Genomic DNA, 19,417 nt, shown 5'->3' with positions numbered 1-19,417 from the left:
AAAGGCACCTGCCAATCAACAGACTTATCTTCCTCCACCCAACTCCTTTTTTTCTCTTTTATGAAAAAGTTCTATGACTGGCATAAAATTAGATTGATTAGATCTGTTGATTGAGTGCAAGGTAAAATGCATAAACTGATACAACAGCATGGATAGACCAGTAAGATGAGAATATATGAATGGAGATTTGACTGAGCAGGCTTGTGAAGACAAAGTGAAAGTATGAAGTAGGTACACAGCACCTCGAATGCTTTAATGCAAATGACACCTCTTTCACTGCCATCAACGGCACAAACCAGCTATGTGGCTAACCATCTAACCTCAGCTCTGTGATTCCACTGCAGGCTTCCTTGATAATTTTCCAAACTCTGCCTCTTTCATCCCAATGGTAGGCTGGGTGAAAAGCCTCTGTTTATTTGTCACATTATACTGAATAGAGTGAGAAGGCTCTTCTGTAAGCAAACTCACATCCCATCTCTGATATTCATCTCTGTATAGAGCACAATTTACATATTGAAGGGTTGAACTGAAAAGATCAACAGCACTACACAAGGGCAGCACAAGAGCACTATTGTGGAGTTAATTCAGGAACCTGATGACTGTAGGGAGAAAACTGTTTACAAGCCTGTTGGCGTATGCTTTCGCACTCGAGCTGTCTTCCCGATGGAAGGAAGGGGAAGAGAGTGTGTCCAGGGTGTGATGAATCCTTCAGTATGTTGGCTAAACAGCAGGAGATGTAGATCTGCCTCAGCTCCTCACAGCATATCATAGAAAATGCAATACACAAACATGCTGGAAAAACTCAGCAGGTCACACAGCACCCACTGGAAGTAAAAGATAACCACTTTTCAGGCCTGGCATTTCATTAGGCTTACAGTGTTGGTTACCTTTTACTTCATATGGAAGCTGCGTGACCTGCTGTGTGACTTGCACAACGCTAGCATCTGCAGATTTTTTGTTTAACTACATCCTAGAAAGCGCCTAGGCAAGCCACAGCCTCGCCTCTTGACACAACTGCAGCATTTTTGTTTCTCTGACGGCCATTTGAAATTCCTTCTATTTATGCCTTGAGATAATGACAGGTCAAGTGGTTTTCCATTAATCCACTGCAATTGATTGTTTGAAAAACAACATCGAAAAACACTACTTAGGTTGCCAAGTTAGAAAGCCACCAACAGAGGCAAATATTTCCAAGTTCACCACACCCCGTTGCATTCCACCAGCCCCATTTGCAACATGATTGTGCATTAAACGCCAGCCCATCATTTTGGTGTGACAGCAACCAAACAATGGAGCAATTTCCTCAAAAAAGTATGAAAGTGGTTAATTCATTCAAATGCAAATTAAACCTATTTGGGATAAGTATTTAAGAAATGATGCATGGAAGTGCCTGGGAGGAGTGAGTGACAGTAGATTCCAAAAAGGCCCTTTCAAACTGCAGCACCTGGGTAGCCCTCCTGGGACCCAGGTGCGATTACTGGGTTGTGGGTGCAGGATGCTCTTTTCAAATCGCAGGCGACCTACTTGCTAAATCGTTAACTTGGTAATTTAAGAGGGGTCCTGCTACTGCGATGACGCGTTAAATGACGCGTCACTTACTCACGGGAACTATCGGCTTTCAGTCTCCACCCCACCCGCAATCAGCCATTAGTAGGCTCCCCCTCTGTCAATCACCAACCCCCATCAGTTGCCAACCCCCCTCATCAGTCAGCACTCCACCATCAATCACCACCCCACCACGTCAGTCGCACATCCCCACCACCAATCATCACCCCCATCAGTTCCCCCCACTCAGCGATGTGCGGTTACTGCAAAATAGGGGAGGGGTGTCTGGACGCTGCTGCGACGTGCTGGTCTGGTTCGCGGTGACGGCTCAATACTAGAGAGCGGGAGCAATGGCCATCTTTCTTACCCATAATCGCCCATGCTGTTGGGTAAGGAAGAAACCCATTGATCCCACACTCCCGCATTGAGCCGTTGCCGCAAACCGGAGAGACATTCACAGCAATGGAACATCACGCTCCCCCTCCCCCCCTCGATTGCGGCAGCGACCTCTCTTCCCCCCGATCGCAGTTCCACACTCTCTCCCCACCCCCACAGCTGCAACCTCTTCCTCCTGGGCCCCACAGCAGTGACCTCTCTCCTCCCAAGGCAGCAACTTCTCTCCCCACCCAGGCACAGCGACCTCTCTACCCCCTTCATGGTAGCGACTCTCTCCCCCAATTGCAGCAGCGACCTTTCTCCTCCCAATCATGGCCCCCCACTCCCCCCTTGATCATGGCAATGGCACCTCAGCCAGGAGTTTCCCTGTGACGCCAGCACACAAGTGCTGACATCACCAGAGTAACTGGGTCGACCATTTCCCTTTTCAAACCGCTGGATCAGGATACCCAGGTAAGTTTTACTGGGTTCCCTGACTATCTCTGAGGAAAGTCAGGGACCTGGTTGGGTTCTGTCCACATTGACTCGGTTGGACCCTTTCAAATCTCCATGTAACTGGGTCACTAACCGTGCAAATTGCCCAGTTAACCCTATTTTACATGGCAGTTTGAAAGGGCCTAAAGTTTTCCAAATCATCATCCAGATCCAATTAGTTGGGTCAGTTTTTTTTCCCCATTTAACCCTTCCATCTTCCCAAAAGCCCACCACCCAAAGTATTGAATAATAATTTGAGCTAAACAGCATATCAGCCCAATATATTTATAGTAACAAAGGCCATGTCTCTGCAGATACTGAAGTCTCCCACACTGCAACTTCAAAAATTGTGTTGTATTTTGGAAGTTAAATCTTTGGACTTAGAAACAAAAGTGCTCACTGAGGCAAAGACTAGGAAGTGGAGCTGGTTAATTATATTGATGACTTTATAACTGCCCTGCAGGTACCGATGGAGTTACCTGTGAATTGGACTGCTTCTGCTCATCGATTTTGCCCGGAGACTCGCTCCTCGCTCTGTGACGCTCCGACACGGTGCAAACTACGCTGCCTGATGGGCTAAACCTGTTCAGTAAGCAGAAGCAATGACGGACAGTTTAGTCAGTGCCATCATAGGGGAGTATTGCAAACGGGCGGGAAGCTGAGACAAAACACCGTCAGACCATTAACAGACCAGCGAGAGAACAATATGAAATGAGGAATTGTGTTCCCCTCAGTGTGGGAGAAGTAAAAAGAAAGACAGGGTTTCATTTCTTTCCATCTTCATCACAAACTCTGCTCCTGAGCCACTGACTCCATCCCTTCTATTCAGTAAATATCAAAAACTGGACAGGATTGCTTGCAACCTCAGGGTCATATTGAAGCCAATGACAAGCTTCAGGTTACATGGCTTAACGACAGCTATCTCCACCAGTTGTGACATGCACCTTCAATTTCACCTTCAGTGCTGCTGAATCAGTCATCTATTTCAGCTTTATAACATGGTTCTCCAGGTTTCCCTCATTCTGTAGATTTGAAGTCCCTCAACACTTTTCTGGATGTGTGGTTTGTGATACTAGCAGTTCACCCATCACTCATATTTCCCGAACCAGTCTAATAAGACTTTAAGAAGACTTGATAGGGTGTCACACATGTTAAAACACATGGGGTCAACAAGAGAGACAGCAAATACTGGAGGAACTCATTGGGTCAGTCAGCATTTGTGGAAAGCAAGAGACTCACTGGCTTCTCCCACAAAGCCAATGTTTTTGAATATTTTAATATGAAATTTCTCATCCAAAGTACAGAGTACCTATGGATAGATGTTAAAATTCTCAAAGACACACTACACTTCAAATCACCAATGCCTGAAGAGGGCGCACAAAATCAGTGAACCGGTGCGGACTTGAAAGGCCAACATGGCCTGTTTCCGCTCTGTAAATGGTTATATGGTTATATGGTTACAGTCTATGTTCTGAGCTGAAAACCCTTCATCAGGTCTGACGAAATATTGACAAAGGGATTTTGGCTTGAAACTTTGACTGTCCATTGCCCTTCATGAATTTTGTCTGACCCGCTGAGTTCCTCTAGCATTTTGTGTGTTGCTTAAAACACACGGCATTGAAGGCATTATTGTCATGTTTATTGACATGTGTACCGAGATACAGGGAAAGGCATCTTTTTGATTAGTATCTAAGCAAGTCAACTTGTACAGCAGGTAATGCAATAAGAAGAAATAAACATATAAATAAAACAGCTGTGTACGGAGTAGTGTTAAGAACTGCAAAGGATAAAGAAAATTTCAGAACCAGTGCAGGGTACAGAGAAAAGTAAAGTTTAAAGATATTGCAAGGACATTATCTTTTGCCAGGCAAAGATCTATTTAAGAGTCTGATAACAGTAGGAAATAAACAGTTCTTGAATCCACAGTTTGGTGTTTTCAAGTACATGTATCTTCAGCCTGATGGAAGGGGGAAGAAGAGAATCTGAGCAGGGTGGGATGCGTCCTTTAATATGTTGGCAGTTTTTCCAGGACAGCAGGAGGTGTAGAAAGGTGTCGATGGAGGGGAGGATGATGTGTGTGACGGTCTGAGCTGTGTTCACAATTCTCCACAATTTCTTGCGGGCTTAGGTAGAGCTTTACCTGTTCCATGCTGTGATGTATCCAGACAGGATACTATCTGAGGTGCATCTCTAAAAATTAAGAGAACTTGGGGCTATGCTGAATTTCCTCAGGTTTCTGAGAAAGTAGAAATATTCTTGTATGGAGTGTTGATTAGTTAACAAACCACACAGAGTAGAAATAATTGAGTTGGGAGGCTGTGACAGCAAGTAAGGTCCTGCAGGCTTTGTTGATGGGACCTATACAATCCATATTAATACAATGGGGAAGGAGTGCTAATGATAAAGGACTGGGTGGTAGTGTGGACTGGCAGGATGCAGGAAGGCTTCGGTTAAGTAAATGGGAAAGGAAATGCTGGTGGCAAAATATGGAGGAAAATATCTCAACCACTTCAGTAGAAAGTTAGGAATGTAAAGTATTTTTCCAGTGCTGAGTGATTGAGAGATTGATAAGCTAAAAATGCTAGAAAATTCTGGTCAAAACAAAAATAATAGAAACAGAAGGCCCAGCAGTATCTAAAGAGAGAAACAAAACTAATGTTTCAGGATAATGACCTTTCATTAGAAAATTAGCAATCAAATATGTTTTAAGTTGCAGAGGAGGGATGGAGAGAACAAAGGGTATGTCTCTGATAGAGTGGGGTCCTGTCAGCCATATGCCCTACTTTTCTTGCTATATCCAAGGAAAATTATTTTTTACCAATCAATAATTTTTTTTAATGACAGCCGTTACATCCCATATACCTTTGTTGTTTTAAGTAGATTTAAAAGCATATTTTTTGATTGAATTACATAACTTTCAAAATCATTGCAAAAGCCAATACTAGCAAAATCACATTGATTAACTCTTTCCCAATGCATAGTGCAACATCTGAAATAACCCTTTCTCTGTTGATTCCTCAACCCAGTAATACAGACATAAATCTTGCATAAATTCCTCCTCCATTAGTGTTGATTTAACTTTTCCAGCCAATATACAAATCCCACCCATGAGTTCTGTATTACAGTTACATACACTGAAATGTCCTGATTTTTGTCCCTGTACAATTTTGCCTCCTCTATATGCTGTCACTTCCTAATAGAATTTGAGTGTCATATTGTGAACCTACATTTCCTGTTTAATTTTCCTCTCTCCAGTATATCACCCTAAATCAACTTGCCTGCCACTATTTAGTTTAAACATCCACCTTGTAATCCAGCTTGCTGAGAAACTGGTCCCAGCGTAATTCAAGTACTGTCCGTGCCAATTTCCCTAGGAATAAAAGCAAAAAGTGCTGAAAGCACTCAGCAAATCGGGCATTCAAATGAAGGATTTTGGACTTTTGACACATTAGCTCTGTTTCTCTTTCCATAGATGCTGCCTGATGGCCAAACATTTTCAATTTTTTCTGTCACACACAAAAATAAACATGAGTCACATTCCAACATACTTCAAAGCATCAAAGGGCATACTAATAACTTTTTACCTCCTTCCCCCTTGACTTTTTAAAAAAAGTATTTAACTAAAGGTATTGCTGGAGGAGCTATTCATACAAAAGCATAAATGCAATGGACTCATTCATACTTTAATTTAAAAAAAAATTAAATGTAGAGATACAGCACAGTAACATTTTAGAAGGTGGGAGGAAACTGGAGCACCAGGAAGAAACCCATGCAGATCACGGGGAGAACTTGCAAACTCCTTTCGGAGAGTACCAGATATGAACCCAAGTCATCGGCCCTGTAATAGTGTGGTGGTAACCGTGCAGCCCAGATTGGTGAGGCTTAGTTGTTTGTTTCCTTCTCTGAAGAATTTTGGCCACATGACTTACAGATACACAGTGAAGTAACAATCATCAACTTTTATCACTGGATTTTGGTACATGTGACAATAAACTTGGATTTGAAGTACAGCCTTTGGAACTGTTAATACTCAAATCATTATTGCAGCAAAATTCATTACGCAGCCCTTCAAAGTGAGGACATATGCAGAACATTTCCCATCAAAACTATTTTGTATGATAATGATTGAATAAGTTTCCTTAAATAACAATGAACTGGTTCACTAAGCGATCCAATGAATGGTACTAAAAAACTGTGAAGGTGACAGAGGTGGGATAACATAGTTTGAGCCAAGCAATCTGGATGTCTGGTATCAACAAGCAAACTGTAGCCTATTAAGGTGCTGGTGGCAAGGGTGGAGGGGTTAAACTGGCCACAGGCTGCTGGAGACTGATTTGTGAGAACCAGGTCTTGGGACTAGAATCCAAGAGGGAGTTGATGGCAAGGACTCCTAAAGGGCCTTAGGTGTCAGCAGCTTTCTGATTGTATCAGAGGGTCCGAACCAAAAATTTGGGGGTCACAGCTGGAATGGACATGAAGCTGTGTGGCTACCATGATTGTAGGAGTGCAGGAGGCAAACAATGGACAATTGGTGTCTCTGAAGGTACTCTCTTTCTGCTTCTCTTTCTCTTATTGGTGGGGACACTGGGCTAGTGCCATTTTTTGTGAGTGTTTACGCTGAGCAAAAGACACTGAATTTTTGTGTATTTAGGTAAATGACAACAAAAGAATCTTCAGCAGAGAAACTGTGCACATAAAAGATAGTGGCCTTGAAGGAATGAGTTCTCAGCTTAAAGACCCTGAAGTCAGGATGGGATGATCCTATCACTTACTAAAAGAGGAGCAACACTGGATCATCTAAAGAATGACCATTGAGATGGCCCAAGTATGTGGGGTGAAAAGTGTAATTCAGAAAAAAGGTATCAGAGAAGAAATGAGACACAAGAGACTGCAGATGCTGAAATCTGGATCAAAAAAAATACCAAGCAGAACTGAGCAGGTCAGGCAGCATCTGAGGTGGGAAATCGACAGTCAATATTTCAGGTCAAGACCCAATATCTGGGCTGAAAGAGCAGCAAAGAGATAGTGCCAAGAGGTTAGGGGGACTGGTGGGGCAATTGCTGGATTCAGGTGAGGAGGGGTTGATGAAGACAGAGCAAGAGAGGAGAGGGAAGGGTGGTATGAGCGAAAGAGGCTTGGAGGTGATGAGTGGAAGTAACAAAGGGTTGCAGATTATGGAAGCAAGTGAGCAGAGCCAGATATCGAGGGCAGATGGTAATAGTAGGAAGAGGGGATAGGAGACAGAAAGAGGTAATGCAAGATGGGGGGAAAAGAGTTGGAAAGAAGAGATCATGTGAGTAGATCAGGGAGGATTGGAAGGAGAATAAGAAATTCTGATTTTTTATTATTTATTAAATCCTTGGGGCAGATTGTGGTACATCTGAAAGCAGTGCAATTCCTGCAAATGGAAATATAGGTAGGCCATGTGGAAATACTTGTCCTCCAGTTCCCATGGGGATGAGGCCAGCTGGATCATTCCCATTCCAGTCCCAAGAAGTCCTTCATCCTGACACCAAGCAGGCATCAGGTTTTAGCACTCATACTCATGGCTCCAGAGAAGGGCTTCCTTCCCCCAAAAGATACTCAGCTACCGAAAGCTAATTGGATTGACTTTCCCATTCTAAAGAAGGGCCTTCGACCCAAAATGCTGACTGTTCCACTTTCCACAGATGCTGCTTAGCCCACTGAACAATTCTAACATTCTGTTTTTCTTTCAGACTTTCAGCATCTGCAATTGATTTTCATCTCTTATGAGTTGAAGTTTCTCATGCAACAGACATTCATTACAAATGTGGTTGAATGGACCATAATAGTTTCTATCAACTCCTACCACTGCAGCTCAACTCTACCATACCAGTCTCATATAACACAATAAAGCCTATCCTAACTGTTCAACTAGAGAGGGCTCAGAAAAGATCATCAGGAAATATGTCCAGATTGGAGGGTTTGCATTATAAGGAAAAATTGGATAGGCTGAGATTTTTCTCCCTGGAGTAAAGGAAAAAGATGAGGGGTAGGCAATCTAAATCTTACATTCCACCTTAGGTATTCCCTATGCCATAAGTGCACTGTGATTGGTAAGGGATTACTTAAGGTGGTATGTGAGTGGGGGGGTTAAAAAAAAGGTGAGACCTACTGCTCTAGTCCCAATTGTTACTGAGATATTTTGCTTGAGAAAAATTGTCACTGGTCCATTTCCTTTGGAGTTATGAAACCGTGCAATTAGGGTACAATTAAAACAGTGGTATTCAAACTTTTTTTCTTTCCACTCACATACCACCTTAAGCAATCCCTTATTATTCACAGAGCACCTATGGCATAGGGATTACTTTAGGTGGAATGTGAGTTTTAAAAAAAAGGTTGCCCACCCCTGTTATAGAGGTTTATAAATCATGAGAGGTATCGATAGGGGAGATAGGCTGGTACCCTTTTTCATTGTCACAGTCATAAATTAAAAATCATAATCTCTTCCCCGGGGTAGGAGAGTGTAAAATTAAAGGGCATAGATTTAACTTGATAGGAGAAAGATTTAATGGGATCCTGAGGTTTCTCATCCAATGAGGATGGTGGGTAAGTGGAATGAGCTGCAGAGGAAGTGGTAAGATGGGTACAACTACAATTTAAAAGCCATTTCAACAGGATAGGGAAGATTTAGAGGGGTATGAGCAAATGCAAAGCGGCATGGTTGGCGTAGTGGTTAGTGCAACACCTTTATAGCACCAGCGATCTGGTCTAGACCAGTGTTCAAATCCCATGCTGTCTGTCTCCTTGTGTCTGCATGGGTTTTCTTCGGGGGCTCTGGTTTCCTCTCACCGTTCAAAAAGATACTGGGGGTGTAGGTTACAGGGTGAAATTGGGTGGCACAAGCTCAAGGGACAAAATGGTCTGTAACTGTGCTGTATGTCTAAATTTTTTTTGAAAATGGGAGTAGCTTAGAAAGGCACTTTGGCCAGTATGGATAATTTGTGCTGAAGAGGCTATTTCTGTGCTGTTTAACTCCATGAATTAATTTAATTTAATTATTAAAATACTACACTATCCTGGTACCATCACCTCACCAAACTCGTACTCTGTGGACAGGGCATGCTGAAGTACTGCAAACAGTGTTTCAACAGAACCCATGGATTTGTAATCTGAGCTACCATAAATTCAGAGTTAGCTAATTTCAGAAAGCCTATCCTAATTTCATCCATTATCATGGACAGATGGCAGACTACCATATATACTTTCATAATGGTCGAGTTTTGGGGACCAATTTTTTGGGTCAAATTTGGGGAGGGGGTCAACTTTTGCACAGAAACTACTTTGGACCATGGTAAGTACCTGTTCTGTTCAAGGTGTCGGAAGCTTGGAAGGGCGAGCGGCCTAAGTGAGGATCAGCGGTCAGAATGTCATGAGATCCAGCAGGTTGGCGGCTGGGGCGAGGATCCACAGTTGGAGCATTGGGAGGTCCAGTGGGCTGGTGGCAGGGGTGTTAGGAGCTCAGATGGGCAAGCGGCTGAGGCGTGGATCTGTGGTCGGGATGCCGGGAGCTCCGGTGGGTGGGTGGCCGGAGTATCAGGAACTCCGGTGGGCGGAAGGCCAGGGTGAGTAATCACAGTTGGGACATAGGGAGCTCTGGCAGATGGGCGGCTGGGGCAGTGTCCACAGTTGTGGCGTTGGGAGCTCCAGTGGGCAGGTGGCTAGGATGAGGATTCAGTCAGGGTGTCGGGAACCCTGATAGATGGACGGCAGGGCAAGGATGTGCGGTCGAGATGCCGGAAGCTCTGGTGGCCTAGCAGCTGGGACGAGGATCTACAGTCAGGGCTTTGGAAGCTCAGATTGGTGGGTCATTGAGGTGAGGGTTCGTGGTCGGGGTGTCAGGAGCTCGGATGGGCGGGCAGTCGGGGCATTGGGAGTTCAGATGGGTGGGCGGCTGCGACGAGGATTTGCAGTCAGTGTATCGGGAACTCAGATGGGCGGGCAGGTGGTTGGGGCATCAGTGGCTTGGATCGGCATGCGTCCTGGACAAGGGTTTGCAATTGGTGCATCAGTTGCTCAGCTGGCCAGGTGGGGCATCGAGAACTTGGATGGGCAGGCAATTGGGGCATTGGGGACTCAAATGAGCAGGCAGTCAGGATGTTGGAAGCTCAGATGGTCAGACAGTCGGAGCCAAAAATAGGGGGATTGCCTTTTATGCAGGACTGATGATACAAGAGTATATACAATCATTGTTTACTACTGCAAATAAAAGGGACCTGAGGGACACCTTTTCCACACAGATGGAGGTGGGCATATGACGCAAGCTAGCAAAGGAAGTTGTTGTGGTGGGGACAATTGTAACATTTAAAAGACCTTTGGACAGAAAAGGTTTAGATGGATATGGGCTGAAAGAAGGAAAATGGGGCTAGCTGAAAAAGGTATCATGGTTGGTTTAGAAAAGTTGGGCCAGAGGGATCACTTCTGTGCTTAAAAACCTAATGAATCTAAAGCCAAAAGGTTAAAAAAAAATTTTTATATTTGATAGATTTCTGCAAATCAATTCTAAACACCAAATAATGATCAATTTGCTTTTGTAATTGAACCCAATGGTTTTCCTTTGAGGCTGAGACCAGCAATCTTGAAAGTATCAACATATGGTCGATGTGTCCACAAAATGATCAGTTCATCAACATGTCCATTCTCAGACCATGACTCAGACACCAGTTCATCAACATATCTATTCTCTCTCACACTCACACACACACACACACACACACACATATATATATATCCATCCCTTGTGTTCATTTTGTAAACTGTGCTCATTACTTACACAAGACTGCACCTGACACTTGCCATCCTGTGTAATCCCTCCCTGGATCCAGCAGCCCAACGTTCAGGACCCCCCCAAATCCAGGCACAACTTATGGGACCCCCTCAAACCCAGGGCCCGGCTTCCAGGAACCTCCCAAACTCAGGCCAGGCCTAGCTTCTGGGACCCCTCCCAAACACAGGGACCGGCTTCTAGGACCCCCAAACCTAGGCCTGGGGGTCCTGCAGGAGCTTCTCTCCAAGCTAAAAGGGACTGCAAGAACTCCTCCCTAGGTCATAGACCCTGTTGCCCTTTAGGACTCCATGCCCTTACTCGCGAATGATGGGACACCTTGCCCCCTCTGTACCTGTCCATCTCACTGAAGCTGCTGGAAGGTCTGGAGGTCTTGCCGCTGGAGGCTGCAGTGTGAAAGGTTTCCTGGACCAGTGCGCTGTGCCCAGTGCTATCAATGACCATGGCTGTCACCTCTTCCGCACTGCTCCCGTCCTCCCCGGAGGGCTGGTTCTCTGACACGACCCACTCATCCGGAGTCTCTGTCTTGATCCGCATGCCACTGATCTGCCGGATTGCCTCCGGGCTGCGATCGCCGCTGCCTCCGGTCTCTACGTACCACTGGCCCACTCGGTCAATGCGCACCAGCCTCTCATCGTTGCTGCCCTCACCCCCCAGCTCATCTGGCAGTGGGCTCCCGTGGGCCACACGTCCCCCGTAGCTGGGGGGTGCCCGCCCTCGCCGTGGGTTTGAGGGGAGAGCTGTGCCAGTGCGGGGCTGGCTCAGTCGCTTCATCCCATCCTGGCTTAGCCCTGCCTCCACCTCTGAGATGTCAATGCGGAAGTGGATGCCGTCGAGGATTTGTGTGCACTTGTCGATAATGTACTGCATCTGGAGGAAGCTGGCAGCTGTCAGGTAGCTGATGATGTCGGCCACCTGCAGGCACAGCTTGCCCGTGTAGCAAAAGGCCAGCAGGCGCTCAAACACCGCAGGGCTCTTGATGACGCTGATGGAGACGGCACTCATTTCGCCCAGGGACATGTGGTCGCGGAAGTAGGGTGAGCTAGCAGCCAGCACCGCTTTGTGGGCTCGGAAGGACTTCCCCTGGATGTCAACCACAATGTCACAGAGCCGCCCCTGCATCCGCAGCTGGTTGAGCTGAGCCAGCACAGAGCTGCTGAAGTCCGGCACCTCCAGCTGGATGCTGCCTTCCTTCTCCATGGTTCCCAGTATAGCTCACACAGTCCTGCAGGGAAAGAAGGAGTTGGAGTCCCAGTTAATGAAGGACAATTGCACCCTTTCATGCAGGTGCCAACTAGTGCTGTTCCGTGTTAAGAAAATGGGACTTGGGAGCAGAATTAGGCCACATAACTCACCGAGTCTGTCTACTATTCAAATCATGGATGATGCAATTTTCCTTTCCAAACCATTTTCCTGCCTTCTCCCCATGATCTTTTTTATAAAATACCTATAAATCTCCGTTTGGGCAGCAGGTTTGGTATAGTGATTAGCACAATGCTTTCATAGTACTAGCAATTGGGACTGGGGATCAAATCCTGCGCTTTCTGTAAGGAGTTTGTATATTCTCTCCGTGTCTGTGTGGGTTTTCCCAGGAGCTCCAGCTTCCTCCTACAATTCAAAACATACAGGGAGTGTAGGGTAATTGGGTGGCATGGACTCATAGGCCGAAATCTCTGTTACCATGCTGTATGCTGAAATTTAAAAAAAAATTAAATCTACCTAATGACTTGGCCTCCACAGCTGTCTGTGGCAATGAATCTCTAATCTAAGGGACTTCCTTCTATTCTCTGGCTGTGCCCTCTGGTCCTAGACTTTCCAGCTGCTAGACATATCTTCTCCACTTCCATTATATCTTGCCCTTTCAATATTTGGCATGTCTTGATGAGATAGAGATAGAATCATCCAGCATGAAAACAGGCCCTTCAACCCAACTTGCCCATGCCAACCTAAATGTCCCACTCAGACTAGCCCCACCCACCAATGTTTGGCCCATATCCCTCTAAACCCATTCTATCCAAATGTTTCTTAAATGTTGCAATAGTACCTGCCTCAACCATCTCCTCTGTCAGCCTGTTCCAATCACCCACCAACCTCTGTGAAAAAGTAATTATCCCTCAGGTTCCTATTAAATCCCTCTCCCCTCACCTTAAACTATGTCCTCTGGTTACTGATTCCCCTACTCTGGACAAAAGACTCTCTCCCTCCTTATCCTTCTAAACTCTAGTGACTCCAGGCACAGAGCTCCTCATACGTTAACTCTCTCATCCCTGGGATTCCGGTGTTGTGCGATATATTCACGGCATTTTCGGCCCATCCAAACTGTAAATAGGAATTTCATGCTGTTAAGTCACTAAGGCTCATAGGTTTTGAACTGGCAAATCATTAGAGAATTCTCTCATGGAAAGACCTCATCGAGGGACCAGGGAACAGAGAGGTCTAATATAAACAGAATCATCGCTTTCCTCTTCCCCAATAACAGGTACAACATGCACCATCAGGTCACTGGTGAAGGCGACCTCAGGAGAGATGATGGAGACTGCCCAAATCCTGCAGGGCTCTACCACACAGATTACTGAGTCAGGCAAGTAAATCTGGTCATTTTCTCACCACTGATATACCCATCAATCCCACCCAGAACACCAAACTCACCAATTATCATGCAAGTGTGCCACAGTGCAGTGAAGCTGCATCACAAAACATGCAACAGTGCTCCACCAAAAGGTTCCTGTAGAATTTAGCCATGATGTAGACTCAGTCTGTAAAACAAAAGATATTCACATCCAAAGTACAGGCATGCATAGAAATTCAACAATTTCTGGCAGAAATTAAATGCATAACCCTGAAAATAACGAGGGATCCTTGGGTGTGGGTTCAATTTTTTTATTTCTCTTTAACTTGTTCCATTCTACAGTCCTGAACAGGAGCCAGGGTTATCTGGTGGTTTCACAGCAATTGCATACTTCAAACAACTCACCCGCTCTCCCCCAGAACACCCACATTAAACAGCAAAATATCATGTCAGCTCCATGTGTTTGCTGACAGCACTCAGTTCTGCATCAGCAACAACTCATTCCATCCTTCCACCTGTTTTGAACTTGTCAGCCTATTTATCTGACAACCAAAATGGTTTGAATGGAAACTCCCTCCAACCAAATAGCGGTAAAACCAAATCTATTTGGTTTCTGTCCCTCACCCTGTTATCCCTGCCATGGATTAAATCCTCCTCCTGGTTACCACCTGAAAAGTGGCCAAAAGCAAAATTTCACATTAGCTGAATGATATTGTTTCAACCTGAAACAATAACTCTGTTTCTCTCTCTGACCAGATGAGTCTTTCTGGCATTCTGTTTTACTTCAAACTGAACCAAATGCATTTCAGCTTTGGCATCACATCTGACCCACGAACAGCTTAGGATCACTAGTCTCTGCCACGACATGGATCACCTATTCCCACCTCCACAACATCATAATTATTTCTAGCTGAGGGTGAGCAAGAAGGATGCGAAGAGAGAATGGATTTGGGAGAGGCACAGAGAAAGAGGCAGCAGGGAAGGAGAGAAAAGGGGGCATAGGAATTGAGCAAGGAGTTAGAACAAGAGGGGAAGAAGGATTTGGAGAGAATGAGGGGATGATAGAGTGAAAAAAGTGGGAGAGCAAGACAAAGAGAGAGATGGTGATCATCAAGAACTACAGATGCTGTGATCTAAGTAAACAATGAGAAGCTGGAGAGACTTTACAGGTCAGGCAGCATCCATGGAGACAAATATTCAATGTTTTGAGTCGGGACCTTTTTTGAGACAAAGAGTCTCTCCCTTTCTTTCCATGGATGCTGCCTGACCTGCCAAGCTCTCCTTGTTTTTTTTTTCCACACGGAAGATAGTGAACCTGAAGGTTCCTTTCCCTATCTGTTGTATTGGTTGCCAATGCCAAATTTGTGTTATCTGTAAATATCTCTGCTTGTGCCATGATAATTTCCACTCTCCCATCCACAATTATGCTCCACTATTCAGCTGTGCCTGTATGCATATTATCACATTGTCCTCTTTGAGAAGTTGGAACTACTCCCCACTGTTATCTTGTACAAATCTCCACAATTGCACTGTATGGAATTTGTTGCCAGGATATAATACATACATAAATAATTATAAAGACATAGGGTGAGCAAGAAGGATACAAAGAGAGTATGGAGATATATCCACACACACACACACACACACACACAGAGTGCTCCTGGTACCATGTAACCCAGTACTACCTGTCGCATGGTCGGGTGGTTGGTGACTAAACTGGCTGGCCCATCAGGCTTGCCTAGTGAGGAGGGTGGCTACACAACCTGCAGGATGAAAAACAAGACCTGTCAAAGGTGGAAAAACCCTCCCGTTGGGTCAACGGCCATCTAGCAAACATGTGCCGTGAAGTGCAAAAAGGGCATCCTTTGCATCAAAGCTTGGTCTGACCATTAAATGCAACAGAACTTCCCCCAGCCACCTTGTACCTCAGCATGCCACTGGATTTGGGTGGGGATGTCGAGAGGGTGGGTCTGGACCTGTGCAACCCCTACTCACCTAAATTCCATTCATGCACACGCTGTTCCTTTCTGAGGTGTAGGGTATCCTCATATCAAACACCACAAACTGACTGAAAGGAACAATCAACATCCTATGGGATGGATTGCCAGAAGTACACACACACACACAACACAACACAAACACACACACACACACACACACACACACACACACACACACACACTTATCCGAAATAGATGCCCCTTATCCAAAATGCTTGGGACCAGATGTTTTTTTTCCCGGATTTTGGAACAATGTAACTAAGTAGCATCAGCAAAATACTTGTACCACCAGTTAAACAGCAACCACAAAAAATGGCAGGTTTTTTGAGGGCCAGCATGATGCCTCGTGAAAAATTCACATCAAATAATGTTTAGTACTTTTTTTTAAAACTTGATCTCTGATTACAAAAGACCACCTCTCCGACACCTCCCCACTGTCGCTGCAGGTCTCTGCTCCTGTCCGGGGGCCTGAGATCCCCACTCCTACCCAGGAGCCTGAAGCGATTTCTTTGATGCAGATGGCACTGCACCTCCTGTTGAGAATGGAGTCACTGAATCCGGCTGCAGCCAATGCTGAAAACTCAGACCCAGCTCTGTTTGGTATTTTCCCAGGCAGAAGCAAAGATTTTGGTTTTTTTTACCGTCATTGTAATCAAACTGGCGCAAACAGAGTGTAAGAGCCCCAAATGGGCAAGTCAGGTGTTAAATTTTTTTCCCCACTTGTCATGTCATGTCAGCACTACAACATTTTTCAGGGTTTGGATCTTTCTGGTTTTCATATAAGGGGTACTCAATGTGTGTGTGTGTGTGTGTGTGTGTGTGTGTGCGCTGCAGTAAATAAAGCACAACAGAAGTTGTCTGTGAGCTGAACCAACAGAACTGTTTTATGGAATCTTTGCAGCAGGTAAATTATTACAATTGAAGTCGTGTGCCTCCCAGAGTTCTTTGTGCCCACCCCCCGCCCGGCCATCAGGAACTCCTGATCTTGCGGGGTCCCGTAACTACAGATGCTGGTTTGATAATGAAGTGGCACGGTTCGCCACATAATACCCACCCACCCCCCAGAACTGGAGTTCGGAGGTGACACCGCAGTCTCGCCTATATGGCTAGAATGGGCCAGTAGATGCCCCCTGCACTGGGGGCATGCTTCCCGTACTGGTTGATCTAGGTCCACATGGCCAGCATAAGGTGATCTACTAAAACTGTTTCTTGCCTGCCACCAATGTCCATATCAAATGTGGAGCCATCATTCCATACCACCTTGAAAGGACCTTCATATTGGCCATTCCAATGGCGTCCTGTGTGCATCCCTGGACAGGAATTCATTTCGTCCTTGAGATCAGGAGGAATATATGAAGTTGTAGATCCATGCCGGGTGGCTGGGATAGGCACCAGTGTACCCACCTTCTCCCTTAAGCATGTGAGTACCAAAGTGGAAGATTCCTTCTGCCCATGTGCTGCCAGAATGAAATCCTCTGGGACCGTTAGGGGTCTCTATAAACCAATTTTGCAGAGGACGTAGCTAGATCTTCCTTCGGTGCAGTACAGATACCTAAAAGTACCCAAGGCAGTTCATCTATCCAATCTGGTCCCTTAAGACGTGCCATGAGAGCAGTTTTCATTTGATGGTGAAAATGTTCCACTAAGGACTAAGGATGATAGGCCACCAACCAATGCAATTGCGTGCTTAGCAACTGTGCAATTGTGGACCATAATCCAGATGTAAACTGAGCTCCTCTGTCAGGGGAGATATGGATGGATAGTCTGAAAAGTGCAATCCAATTGGCGATGAGAGTTCTCGCACAAGCTGAGGCAGAGGTGTCAGAGAGTGGGACAATCTCTGGCCATCTCGTGAACCTCTCTACTATTGTGAAGAGGTGTAGCGCCCTTGGACAGCGCAATGGGCCAACGATATCCATGAGGATTTGATCAAATCTGTGCTGTGTGGGTGAAAAACCTGTAGAGGGGCTTTGGTGTGGCACTGAACTTTTGAGGACTGGCACTGGATGCATGTCCTTGCCCAAGCGCCGACTTGCTTGCGCAGGCTATGCCACATAAATTTGCCCGCCACGAGCCTTACTGTTGTCCTAATTGAAGAGTAGCCAAACTGTGTATGGCATCAAACACACAACGTCGCCACACAGCAGGTACAATGGGCCTTGGCCAGCCAGTGGATACGTCACAGAATATGGAGGTATGTGCTGGACCAAAACGTATGTTCTCCATTTTCAGTCCTGAGATGGTAGTGTGATATGTGGCCATCTCTTCATCTTCCTGCTGAGCAGCTACCAAAGCCGTGTAGTCTATACCAGGAGCAGGCAAATGGAGGGAAGCGATGGTGGTGCGGGATAGTGTGTCAGCGAATAATTATTTTTCCTGGTGATGTTTTATTGTAGTCGTAAACTCTGAAATGTAGGAGAGTTGTCGTGCTGACCATGGATCTGACATCTTGGTGAAGGCGAAAGTCATCAGCTTGTGATCCGTGTAGACCGCGAATCCTTTGCCCTCTGGGAAATAGCAAAAATGCTATATGGAGAGCGAGGAGCTCCCTGTCAAAAGCACTATATTTTTGCTCTGGTGGTCTCAAATAACAACTAGAGAAAGCTAGGGTTTTCAGATGCCGTTGATGAGCTGCTCCAGGATCCCGCCTACTACAGTGCTGACGCATCCACCATCAGAGCTGTTGGCACATCAACCCTCGGGTGCACGAGCATAGTGGCTCTCTCTAGTGCTCCTTTGGCAGCCTTGAATGCAGCCGCGGCCTCGTCATCCCATTTCAGTTCCTTAGGATGTCTGGACAAGAATTTGAAAAGTGGCTGCATAACTTTGGCTGCAGCTGTCACAAAATGATGGTAAAAGTTAATCATGCCCACAAACTCCTGCAGGCCTTTAATGGTAGAGGGTCTTGGAAATTTGAAAATGGCCTCGACCTTGGAACCGCTCCGTGCTGATCGTTGCAGTGGCCTAGGAAATTGATTGATGCGAGGCCAAACTGGCACTTGGCCAGATTGATCTAGCCACTGATATAGTTGAAAGAGATGGGCCTGGTGCTGCTGCCGCAAGAGGCTGGTGATAAGGATGTCATCCAAATAAACAAATACGAAATCCAGGCCCCAGGTAACTGTGTCCATCAGGCATTGAAATGTCTGGGCCGCGCTTTTCAAACTGAAAGGCATACAGAGGAATTCAAATATCCCAAACGGGGTAATCAAGGCAATCTTAGGAATGTTGTCCCAGTGAACTGGGATCTGATGGTACCCATGCATCAGGTCAATTTTGAAGAAAATCTTAGTGCCATGAAGGATTGCAAAGAAATCCTCTATATGGGGAGCTGGGTAGCGATCTGCCACAGTGATGTCATTCAGACACTTTTAGTCCCCACAGACACCTTAGGTACCATATGCAGCAGTGATGCCCAAGGGCTGTCAGAGCGGTGAACAATCCCCATTTCCTCCATGTGTCAGAATTCGTCTTTAGCCAACCACAATTTATACGGAGGTAGCCTGTGCACTTGAGCATGCGGGGGACATCCATGAGTTGAAATGTGATGCTGTACTCCATGTTTTGGTTTGGCTGTTGAGAACTGCAGAGAATAATACTGGGAAATTCTACTAGAATTCTGATATA

The 19,417-nt window shown here is 45.6% G+C and overlaps 1 protein-coding gene across 4 annotated transcripts in view; it reads right to left on the bottom strand.

Annotated features, from left to right (window-relative positions):
• The window catches only part of zbtb37 (zinc finger and BTB domain containing 37), a 37,240-nt gene extending 23,280 nt beyond the window's left edge, over positions 1–13,960 (bottom strand). For all 4 annotated transcript variants that reach the window (XR_011357558.1, XR_011357559.1, XM_069937556.1 and 1 more), the window contains exons 1-3: positions 13,871–13,960; positions 11,556–12,446; positions 2,895–2,997 (exon numbers count right to left, since the gene is read on the bottom strand). Coding sequence is in view for 2 of the 4 variants with exons in the window: in XM_069937556.1 (XP_069793657.1) it covers positions 2,895–2,997; positions 11,556–12,421 (969 nt within the window). In the remaining 2 variants the exon portion in view is untranslated. The remainder of the gene's footprint in view (positions 1–2,894; positions 2,998–11,555; positions 12,447–13,870) is intronic.
• Between the last annotated feature and the right edge of the window lie 5,457 nt (positions 13,961–19,417).

This window comes from Narcine bancroftii, chromosome 5 (assembly GCF_036971445.1).
Source record: "Narcine bancroftii isolate sNarBan1 chromosome 5, sNarBan1.hap1, whole genome shotgun sequence".
NCBI classification, from domain to species: domain Eukaryota; kingdom Metazoa; phylum Chordata; class Chondrichthyes; order Torpediniformes; family Narcinidae; genus Narcine; species Narcine bancroftii.
Note: the sequence above shows the minus strand (reverse complement) of the source record. Positions and strands in the feature narration are given on the sequence as shown.